The sequence below is a fragment of the Gallus gallus genome, chromosome 2 (genome assembly GCF_016699485.2).
Source record: "Gallus gallus isolate bGalGal1 chromosome 2, bGalGal1.mat.broiler.GRCg7b, whole genome shotgun sequence".
Classification (NCBI taxonomy): domain Eukaryota; kingdom Metazoa; phylum Chordata; class Aves; order Galliformes; family Phasianidae; genus Gallus; species Gallus gallus.
The window spans coordinates 6,477,061-6,489,425 of NC_052533.1; the positions used below are offsets into that span (position 1 = coordinate 6,477,061).

Sequence of the window (12,365 nt, forward strand, 5' to 3'; positions counted from 1 at the left end):
GTGTATTTTGGAGTTGTTGAGGAAATTAGACATTCATGGCCAAGCTTTGGGCAAAGTTTCAGATGATTCTGTTAATGAATTACCAGCTGTAGCTGAGTTTATGTTTGACTGAATTTCTATGGTCAGCTAAAAGAATGCATATACTTGGATCTAAACAAGATGCACACACATACCTGCTCTACTTTGTCAGTATACATACAATATACAAACATGTTGCACCAGTTGCAGTTGCTTTACATATAAATTTCCAAAAATAAAAATTTAAGAGCAAGAAAACCTTAAGGCCATTGCCAGAACCACATCATAAATTTCTTTCCCAAAGTTACAGCATTCTGCAGAGCCCAACCAATGTGTCAGACAGAGCTCCAGCTCCAGGCACCAGCGCTGAGTTCCATGTGTCCACTCATACTCTGGACCCTCCTCTGAGCAGTTCCATCAAATGACACAGTCAGACCCATGGACAGTTGTGCTGAAAGGCCTAAATAACAGACTGTCCTAGGAAAAAAATATCGAACTTCTTTAACCTAATTTTAATTAATTGCCAGAAAGAAACGAACTGTTTTTCCTTAGAGCTTTTAGAAGTTCCTCAGAAGAGTCAAGCTTTCCTTTTATAAATCCATTAAAAACACAGGATTTAGCCTTGTAACTGTCTCATGGTCCATACTGTTTCCAGGCCTCTATTTATACAAAATCTGGTCTGTCAGAATTCTGACTGGCCTTTTTGTACTTTGTCTCCATAATGTGGATGTGAAAGAGAAAGGCTGAATGTGTCTATTCTGGTCTCTGCAAATTGCACACGGAGATATTTCAGGTTTCTGGCTGACGCTGAGTTCAGCCACTTACCTGCTTTCCCATTTAGGCCACTGGAAGAAGTCACAGCCACAGAATTACCATTGTAACGCAAGCAGCAGAGAGAGTGACTCATGCATTAGCACTACCCCAGTTTCACTCACCCATCTCCATCACACATCTCTTATGCTGTCCATTTTGCACAGTCTTCATAAATGGCACGCTCAGATTTTAGTATTTATTAGCAAAGTATTTGTCAAGGCACCATACTTTTGGCATCTATGCTGGCTATTAGAGCATCCACAAGTTGAGGTGGTTCCCTCTCCCACCCTTCTCACCTGTGAGAGACCCCTAATGAAACCTGAATAGTTTAACCTTGTGCAGAAATAAGGTCCTTAGCACTGACCCCACTGACTGCAGCAGTTCTGGAGGTGACAGAATGAGGGCAAGGGACCAGAATCAGAGCCAGCACACACCGAATGCTAAGCAGCTCAAACAGCTGGCAGCCCCTGTTCAGCACTCAGCAGGAACTCAGGCTAAAGGCATTCTTCACATCTTCTAAAGGCTACTTGTGGGTATCTTCCATGAAATAGGAGTACTGTTGCCCAAATTTAAGCACCCAAGGTTGTCAAAGTTTTGGAAAAGCTGCCATTCATCCCCAGTGTCCACCTATGGCTCTGGGAAACAAATGAAACCAAGAGAATCCTTTCATTAAAGGCAGGAGATATAACTCCATGAGAATGATATTTATGGTGCATATATTTCATGCGTGTGGTGGCTTCCTTAGAAACTGTAGCAACAGCATCCACTGCTTTTGGTTGGGAGGATACTAGGAAATTACTGTTATTTTTTGCAGAGGGTACAGTGGCATTCAGAAATAAATGGATTACAACAATAGGGACTTTTTTAAAGACCAATCTGATGTGAAAACTAGAAGACTGGCAAGGAGACTGAGAAACTAATATCTTTTGGCAACAGGTTCAACATCAATCTTAGTCAGCAAAAACATTCAGGAGATGGCTGTGAAGTTCCCAATCCAGTGCCAGGAAGTCGGATTTCCTCACTGCAACAATAAATTTCTGCAGTGGTAATGGCTTCAGGGCCAATCCTGCCTGTCAAAACAGAAGTGCTACAATGAGTTGTTGTGAGGAATTCTGTACGATGGAATTGGTTTGTGCTCTGAGCCATGACCAGTCTTCAGGGCTGTCCTGATGATAACTGTAATTTAAATAATTTCCACTAAAAAGGGATAAATTTAACTCTTTGGATAAACCATCATATCCTTCTACATTCTGCAATGCTATCAGCAGTCATATTTCTACCAGTAAATAGTTTTCCATCTTCCTTAACTCTGTTATCATTTTCCATTTAAAATGCACTATGGCATAATCAGGCTGCTCTTCAGCATCAGTCAGCCCCGGTAGGAACAAGTATCTGTCTTGGAGGAGAAGAAACGGCGCTGGCATAATCACATTACTAATGACAGGTCCATTATATAATCAACAAATTGGTGTTTCTGCTGGCTATTCCTTTTTCTCTCGCTTCCATAATAGTTCTTAGTTCAGTTTGACATCAGCAATTCATTTAGTAAATGGATAAAGCAAGCGTTTGGATTTTTACCAACAGTGTCAGTTACTAATTGCAGTTGTTACATTTCAGTGCAAAAACACCGACTGCTCAGCATAAGGATAATGATGTCAGGCACAGGTGAACATGCAATTTCCTCGTGCATCACTTGAGCTCTGTGTTTCCTTGATGCAAAGTGAAGACGAAGCACAGAGCTGGTGGCTTCCCCTGTGCAGCTGAAGTGTAGCCAAGGAGAAATGTACTCATTTCACTGTCTGAATGTCAATAACTGCACTGACTTTTCAGCTGTCCATTATTTTTTATAGCAACCATCGTATAGGATAAATATTTCATTTTGCAGCTTGTCCCAGCAAATACCCATCCCTCCATCACTGCCTTTACCTGATTTTTGTCAGAGCTTAAGGAAAACACAGGTTAGATATTTTACTGCAGCAATTCTTGAGAGCAGATTCTACTTTTGTTTCATTACAAACAAAAATCACAAATATATAATTTTATTCTATTTTATGCATTATAAAATTGATCTGCAAAGGACTTTGGGCTGCTTTGACTTTGAGGACGCAGTACAGACAAGATTCACTTAGACACTGAACCTGCTTTGGCATGATATATTTCAAAATGCCACTAGTGTGTTACATTAATAGCTAATCCATTTCAATCCCACGTTCCCAATATGTAGCAGTACTTGGTAACTAGAACCAAAAAAATCAGCATGTTTTCAAGCCAGCCCAGCAGGAAATTGCTGTTACCTCTCACAATTCATGGCTGTTAAAATCCATATTCCCAAATAACAAAAAAAAAATTCTACAGGTAAATAAGGGAAGAAGAAAGCTTCTAAACTCATCTGGCAGAAGCAGACTAGAGGACAGGATTCCTGCTGTGGGAGTTCTCCTGTGCTACACGTACATTCCCACTGAGCAAGCCCAGGCATATTTGTTTTCACACAGCCGTTTCCACACTAAGACACATTTCCATTCCCCCCTCCCTCCTTCTGCTTTTGTATTCCATCGTCCACACCAACAATTAGTGGAAGTGGCTGGCTGCGCCTGCTCACATTGTTCCCTGGTTTTTCTCCCCCCGCCGTGAGCTCTGAAGACCATGCATTATTTGACATGACACAACTTAGAGTTCTTCTACAGCAACAGCTGCATGCAGGGAAGCAGAGACAAGAAAGAAAGTTAGGCGAGGCTACAACCATCTCGGACAGCAGGACTCAAATTAACATGCCCGACTGTCTAACCGTGCTGCCCCACGTGACTGGGCTTTAACTCACTTCATCTTGCAAAAAAAGAAAGACAAAAAGAAAGAAAGAAAGAAGGCAAGACAGCGTAAAGGTCAGGACACAAAGTCAGCTCGCTATTCCATTTGTTTTGTGACGTTAAAACAGGATATGAAATTGAAAATAATCTCCGTACAGCTAGAAACTAAGTCCAGATGTCCCAACATCAGGCAGAAGGAAATTCATAATGTGGGGTGTTGTGGGTGGTTTTTCTTTCTGAAATCATTAAATATCTATTGCATTTCGCATCACAGTTCATTTTTTCTGGAACATGAGCACATTGCCAGCTTGTACATGCACACTGAAAGTATTCAGCTTATAGTAAACAGCTGCACACAGGGCAGCTTCCTTTCGTCCATGCACACGCAGGCTCTGCACTTGTGTCCTTACATGTTTTTTAAATTAACCCAGCCAAGTGCATGGAACATTCAAGACCATAGAACATAACGGTAGACTATTGCTCCCTGGGAATGGACCCTTAGAAATTTCTTATCTGAAAAGGGATGTGCCCTTCAGGTGTACACTTCGTATTTCCTCTTGTTTTGTAGCTGAAGTGCACAGAAATGAGATTTCACCATTCCTCTGAGAGAAGGTGATCTCCACATGAATGTCCACAGACGCTCAGCTCATGTATTCCAGCTCTCATCCATCAACATCCATGTACACTGCTGTTGCTATTACCAGTCTTTGCTAATTAGATGTGTGCCTCAGTTACTTTAACTGTAACACATTCAAGACAATAAACTGTTGTACAGCAGATATGTACATGGAAATTTCATAGAATGACAGAATCATTTGCACTGGAAGGGACTCTTTAAAGGCCATCTGGTCCAACTCCCCTGCAATGGACAGGGACACCTACAGCTCCATCAGGTGCTCAGAGTCCATTGAAGGTCTCCATGGACAAGGCATTCACCGCCTTTCTGGGCAATCTGTGCCAAAGTTTTATTATAAAAAACTTCTTCATTAAATCCAATATAAATCTCTCCTTTTTTTTTTTTTTTTTTTTTTTTTTTTAAATTTTGAAAGCATTTCCCCTAGCCTCTTTTCAAAGACTTTCCCCTTTCAAAGATAAAGTTGGTCCCCCCATCATCTTCTGACAACTTGAGGTGTTGCTCTTCTCTTCCCAGTGACCTCAACCAGCAGCACTCCACAAAGCAATGTTGACAGTGCAGAAGCTCCAGCATCTCCAAATACTTCTAAATCCAAATACCTCTGTTTCACAAACATTTGACCAGAATGTATATGCGGATTGTGGCAGTGAAAGGTATTTTTCCTCTTAAAAACTTTTAGATATAAAAGTAAGTTCAAAACAACTATCCACGGTGAGTCTGAGCACACTAAATCCCTGCAGTAGTTGACAAGCTTTAAAAGCTGCACAGGTAGAAACACATGAATAAAAAATTCTCCCACACCTGAAATGAGCCCAGCTTTTTCTCAAGTTATATTTAAAATTAAAGAGAGTAGAAAAGGAATTTTTTTTTGAAGTCTTCATCATGTGTTGTAATTGGTCACTGCATCAAATATAACTTCATACGTTGCATGTCACAGTGGACTGCACTGCACGAGTATTGGTATTAGTTTCAGTCTTTATCATCAAGAGAACAGCTGCTATTTATCTCTCCCCAGATTACTTCCTGGTATTACTTTCCATCTCTGTTCCATTACAAACCAAGCTAATGACTAGTTCTCTTGTTAATTTTGTAGAGATTTTTTTATTATTATTATTTTAACTATCAGGTGCAAGAGAATGCTTTCCCCATTCGAAGCTGAAAATACACAGGGAGTGGAAAAAGTAGGAAAATCAGCTTTTGTTTTGTAACACATACAAAAAACAAAATGGGAAGAATGGTGTCTTGAAAGCCTGAAAGACATAAGGCTAGATGTTCAAACGTAGGCACTTCAGGACTTCCTGATCTCCAAATACTGCAGGGGGAACTGATGTGCCTAGCATCTTATGAAAACCTAATCTCTGAACTACCAGCATTAGAATCATAGAATCACCAAGGTTGGAAAAGACCCACAGGATCACTCAGTCCAACCATTCACCCGTCACCAATGGTTCTCACTAAACCATGTCCCTCAGCACAACGTCCAAACGTCCCTTGAACGCCTCCAGGGTCAGTGACTCCACCACCTCTCTGGGCAGCCCATTCCAGTGCCCGACCACCCTTTCATTCTTAGCACCTAATGTTTTTCTCCAGGATTAATCTTGTGAACAGCATTTCAAGTGAACTTGAGTAATCTGTTATTCTAGGGTTTGGGGGATCTCAGACTGTAGTCAGACGGGCATCAAAAGTGAATGAGTTACTGCGGCTTACTGCTTCACTGCTCATAGCTAGAAGCTGACAGTGCCCACTATGAAAATGAATCATGTCAGATACTGAATAAAGCATTTTAAGACATGTTTTACTCACTATCTCAATGGGACAGGAGGATTCATGTCTATTAATGAAGTCAAACTGGCAAACAGCAGCTTGTTTTGCCTTGGTAGGAGTACAACAGGACAGCTGATGAATGGAGCATCACCTGAAGGTAAAACACACTTTTGCCTTCCTAAGTAACAGGGACTAGTCTGCTTCTGTGCATAGCTAAGTAAGGCATGTGTTCTCTTTTAATGAAAATCAGACTATTTCGTTTAATAGCAACTTCTGCATGCCTGCTGATGATGCCTCCACGGGTCTGTTTCAGCAAAAGGAGCCAGAACTCTTTAAATTCACAACAAAGAAAAAATAATTGAAGTAATTGCAGTTTTTTTAATTACTGGTATTACTTTATAAAGAAAAATGTTGGCATGTTCCCTCCTGCCTCTGTATAGCTTAGAGCTGTGTACAGTCATTCTCAAGAAGATAGAAAAATAAGGAAATTGTATAATTAATCATCATCCAACTAAAAGAAACCTACTAAAGTATTGTTTACCTTTAACATCAACTAGCTAAAATAAAAGGACAAAGAGAACAGCTGAGTAATGTTTCTTACTTCCCATTCATCTCAGATTATAAATCTTATGTTCATGAACAGCGTTGGCTCAACTTCTCAAATGGCAGAAGCTCTCCATTTTCCCACTGAAAATATAGAGCTGGTATTGAGCATTGAGCAAATATAGGGTGTTAATGGAGGGAATGTCTAGGAAGAATAGTTTGAGCCCATGCTGGTATTCCCTGTCTTACACTACTCTGGCAGAAGAATACCCAAATGGGGCAACGGGAAGAACAAGTCAGTGGATTGTGGGAATGGAAACAGGATGCCTGCAAACTCTTTGGAAGGTGCTCTTAGTTGAACATGACTAGTATAGTGTTGTTTATAATGCTTCAAATCCTGTTGTATTTATAGATGATTATGCAATAAACAGCTGAAGATCCTTTGTGTTGAGGGATCTCTACAGCTGACGTACCGCCAGCTATTCAGAAAAAAAAACAAAAAACAAAGAAACAAACAAACACAAAACCTGATTTTTCACAGCTTTTAACAACCACATGAACCACATGGAGGGACAATCACTGATGTGTCACTGTGGATGCTAGAATGTCATGTAGTCTTCCCTCACTTATCTAATCTCCTCTACGGTCTTTCTGATCAAGTGGTCAAAAGAGCCCAAACAATGTTATTTTAGAACACAGAACGACTGTAGAAATGAAATTGGAATCCTTGAACTTCACACACATTTTTAAAAAAACAAGAGGAAAAACACTTTCAGTAATTGCTACCTCAGGCCTGTGCAGGGATCTTTATGTGAAAAATACCATAAGAAACAGGATAGGATTATTACTAAGGTGAACTAACTAGGTTTCAAGATCCCATGAGTGCAACTACCCACTCCTGTACAAGAGGGGACACATTGTTTGACTTCAACTATCTTCCTGAATATAAGTACTGCAGGGATAACATTGTTTCCTCTCAGATACCTCCATTCTACAACATCTTTCAAGCCTTCAAATTCTTCAGAGAGTTTGTCTCTACCAACTTATATATCATGTGTGCAAAGATACCTAGCTCAAATTTTAGCCATGAGGTCTTTCAATGTAGCATATTGATAAGTTAAAAGCAGCTCATGGTTTATCAGCCACCATGTCAAAATGATGGAAAGGTGATACAAAAAAAGTATTACTGTTTTGCACTCTACACATGGAATACTATTTATAGGTCTCAAGGTTCATGTTCACCAGTGCAAAGCTTACATCTTGCACTCTGCTCTGTCCAACCTGAGGCAATACAGCAGACAGAGATTTAGATAGCTGGGTGATGATTTCATGCTCTTATCCTTGAACTGCCTTTCCTCGTGCTTCTTGATTTAGATCATACTTCCAACACAGAAGCCCTGATTAATACTCAGTACCAGCAAATCCCCCTCTAATTAATTTATGCAGAAGGAATGACAATGCATGATGAAAACTACATTCCAGAAGACGCAACGCTCTACTGAGAAGCTGGCAAGCTCCCATACGTATTGTGATAACACTGACTAAGCATCTTCTCTAATCTCTCCCTTACTCTCCCTGTCTTCCACAAGCCTTGCTGGGACCACTGTGCCTCCAGTTTCATTCCCATCTGACAGTATGCTTTTCTCAGAAGTCTACATGACGTGACCAAATCCAGCTTCACTTCCCAAATGAACATTACATTTTTGGGATAAGATCCAACCAACTGTGGAGTTCATCAGTTGTTTGTTTGGGTAGTGTCTAAACGATATTTAGTCTCAATCACCTTTCACATGCCCAAATGTGGTATTTCGGAAACATGAAGCTGTGCAATCTCCATCATTGGAGATATGCAAAATGTGAGGAAACAAGGTCCCGAGCAACATACTTCATCCAACACTGCTCTCAGTGGCAGTGGACCAAATAATACCCAGAGGTCTCTTCCAACCTCAACTCTTCATGATTCTGGAAAAAACACTTGCCTCATAAGGACAACATCATGAAAAAGCAAGACAACATAGAGGTGCTTACTGAAAACTCAGTTATTTAAAGGAATGTAACAGTCCTGAATCTCTGGAAATTTGACAAAGGTTATGCCTAGGTGTCAAAACTGGAGTCACCACAATACACTGTACAGAGTCCATTCAAAATCAATGTCACGCAGGTAACAATTCATTTTTTTCCAGCAGATATGTTATAGTAAATATTAATGGCATCTGTTCAGTCAATCTCATTCTTACTTTATGATTTACATTCTTACTTTAGAAAACTATACCTTTTCTAAGCAGAGCCTGTCTTCGTTGAAATATTTCCACATGCTTGGATTCAAATCCAAAAAGAACTGCAATCACTTCATTCCTAATCCACCTCAGCAGGTATTGGTTTCTCTGATACCATAGAAAATGGAATCCCAATTTTTTCTAAAGGAACCAACAGGTATTTAACTTCTGAAAACCAGACCTGTACAACAGTGATTCATCAAAGATCAATAGGAAGTCTAGAACCAGGCAGGAAAATCCTGTGTTTTGTAGTGTAGTGCTGCCAGCACTCCCAACACTGTGGTAGCTTGTCTTTCTTCTGCTCTCAGAAACAGGGTATTTTAGTGCCATTATTCCAGCAGCATTACCAACATGAAAACTTGACTGCAAATTGCCCAACACCTGTTGTAAATTAATGATGATAAAGGTTTCATAGAGTGGCAGATAATGTTTATAATGCATACATTACCTCCTAATGAAACTCCAGATCTATGAATATGCTCTCCAGCAGCTTAAAATGGGTATATAGCTCTATGACCCTGCCTGCAAAAATAGTCTTCAGCTTATGGCATAGGTTCCATTTTTGGAGCAGAAGATCAGCTCCCAATGTAATAATGACGAAAGGGTCTGAACAATCACAGTATGTGATATAAATGACAACCATGAAGCACAGACTGCTATGCATTTACTACACATCCCAGTAAGTCATGCTTACATAATGTCATCTACTGCTATAAAGATTTTGCGTGTAGTTTTATGCAAGCAATTTGAGTGAGTATTACAGAAGCAAACACTAAATTGATGCATTACATTACAAACCCTAAACCGCCTGAAGAATAAACACAAAAATCAGTCTGCAGCAGAAATTGTCTCTTACACCATTTCAACTCACTGCTAATACTGGAGGTATTTCAGTAGGAGCACAGTCCTGTGTCACCAAACCACCAATCACATTATATCTTTATTGATGACATCTTATATTCGTGTATACATAAGATCATTCCAGCTACATGCAAAACATACTCAAGCTACTTATCTTTTTTGTCTCTGGGGACATACACAACTCTCCCTCCTCCTCAGGCCCCAACGCTTTCTCTGGTATGCCTGCAGTGCAAACAGTAGAAAATTGAGACAGCGGACATCTGCAACCAGATCAGCCTCTGAAAGCAGGATAATTGTCGAAGCCTGATGAGCAGCCCAGGGTAGTGTAGTCCACAAGAGGTCTATTTTTACGCCGGACAGACATGTTCTTCATTCTTCTCGTAACTGACTCCACTCTTTCAATTTTCCCAATGGAAAAAGGAGCAACTTTTGATATAAATTCAGCTTTTCTTCAAAAGGCTGACCATTAAAAGTGCACTCCATTCAACATGTATGCCCATAATTTGGTCTACCAACAACCGTGCTGACATTGTTTCGAATTCCTACTACTTAGCCATGCTGAGCCAGCACAGGGGCACGTCAACCAACTTTCATGACTACACGTGCATCATTAACACAGCAGTTGTTTAACCCTGTCTTCAAGGCTAAATTCTGCCTTCAGTCATCTCTGAGCAGCTCCCTTGAAAGCGATGTGGTACCCATGTGAAACTGGGTGTAACATGGACCTTGCAGACCTGCGACCAAGATAATGGAACCTCTCATCCTGTGTTAGTATGGGCACACATTAACCACAAGATGCTACTGGAAATGATTCAAGAGAAGGAAAGAATACATCTGGTTTCCTAATATTCTTAGACTGACATAGGAGAAAAGGAATGAACAGCTTTTTAGCTGAGTTTTCAGGAACAGACTCACTGAGGCAGACATAACCCGGTGCCACGTCACCTGGCCTCTAAAAAATAGTGTGACTGACCTTACATGAAGGGAAGTATTAGAAGTGAATTAACACTTAACAACATGAACCCTCTTTGGCAAAGGACTACAAAATTATGAACTCACCTTCAGAAGACCTTTGCTTACTCCTGATCCCTCCAGGAGGATGACATTTCCTTCTATTTCAGTAATTCCCAGTACAAGCATGGTGTGAATAACATTCCCAGGAACCAAGTCTCAAGATCCACACTTCTGTAAGGTTTCTTCTACATTCATGACTTAGTCCAACAATGAAATTTGCTTCTTTCCTCTGAGCTCACAGACCTCACAAGACTCTTGGGGATAAATAATGGAAGGAGGATGAGATAATTTAGGAGTAGAACCTTCTATCAGAAGTGGGATGTTTTAAGAAAGCAATACTTTTCAATAAGACGAAGACCACTTTGTGTTATGCTTTAAAACTAAAAACACTAACAGCTTCTTTAATTACAGTGGCAACTATTTTGATTGCAAAGAGGAATCCTTTATTCTTCAGATAAGATTCAAACTGCAGTCTCAAAGCTCCTAAGCAAATACCTGTTGCCTTCTTTGGATGCTTAATATGTCAGCCCTCTAGGCAGGAGTCCAAATTTAAACTTCAAGGCCACAGAAGCTCAGGACAACTCAGTCTGCCCTATGAGAGAAAGAGGGAGGACAGCTGCAGATTTAATTTTAGGGAAACATTTCCTCTCTCATCTTTGTCTCCATCTCCCTCCACCTCCTCTTCACAAGAAAAGAAACACTTCTTTTCATTCTTTGATCACATCGAAAGCTGATTCCTTCATCTTCTTTGAAAGAGCAGACTGCCTTATTTCTCACCTGCAGCTTTCTAAAGCATTCCTTAGACTTAAGTACAATTCTCACCAGCCCAACCAATAATCACCAGGAGATAAGATGCACCCTGCAAAAACTGTCACTGAACAAAATCATTTCACAGTCACTTAATAGGCATGCAGTCATTAATGACTTTGCAAGCGTGGCAAGCAAGATGGAGGGGCAGAGCCTGAGCCAACACTAGCTGTCAGAACATCACTGTAACTTCTCATGTTAGAAAATATTAAGCCATCTGATGTTTCAGCCTGGCATCCCAGAACAATAACAGGCCTGGAAACAGCAATCAATTTGCAAATTGAGGAATCTGCTCAAAAATATAGCAGATGACAAAGAAATATGCAAGAGCATACAGAAACACTTGTGTGACATTGATAATAAAGGTCTTCCAGAGCCTCCTTGTAGTGCACTGCTTTGTTGTCAGGGCTGAAGTATCTGAGACAATGGCCACATCACTGGACTGAAAGAAGATGTTTTCACATTTATGTGCAGATGTTATTTTTGTTCTTATTATGAAAAAGAACCTCTTTGTTTCTTTGCATAAAATGTCACCTTGTGACATATTTGGGTACAAACCAAGGAAGTGCCAAAGTTCTGCAATTCTCACCTGCAGGTGCTTGGAGCTTGCCATGGTGAGGCTCTTGAGACATGTTCTGCTCTCAGCTGCAATACTGTAAACACAACAGAACTTTGTTGGCACTGACTGAACTATCCCAGCTGTAATAGAAAGCAAGCAAGAATCTGTCCCTTTTATAGCAAGATGGTATTAGAATGATAATATTAACATTAGAACAGATCGATTTTGCAAGATGACAAAAGAACATGCTGATCTCACTATGGTGAGCTCCT

General features: G+C 40.3%; 1 protein-coding gene across 6 annotated transcripts in view; it reads right to left on the reverse strand.

Moving 5' to 3' along the window:
• The window catches only part of PRKAG2 (protein kinase AMP-activated non-catalytic subunit gamma 2), a 182,415-nt gene that overhangs the window by 166,734 nt on the left and 3,316 nt on the right, over positions 1-12,365 (reverse strand). The window contains exons 2-4 of one of the 6 annotated variants that reach the window (XM_046921509.1): positions 12,124-12,187; positions 11,223-11,319; positions 10,773-10,981 (exon numbers count right to left, since the gene is read on the reverse strand). The exons of 1 other annotated variant lie outside the window; for it this stretch is intronic. In XM_046921509.1, the coding sequence (XP_046777465.1) occupies positions 10,773-10,853 (81 nt within the window). In that variant the 5' untranslated portion in view covers positions 10,854-10,981; positions 11,223-11,319; positions 12,124-12,187. Of the gene's footprint in view, positions 1-10,772; positions 11,320-12,123; positions 12,188-12,365 lie in introns of all 6 variants that reach the window. 4 more of the 6 variants (XM_046921537.1, XM_046921516.1, XM_046921502.1 and 1 more) reach the window with 4 other exon arrangements.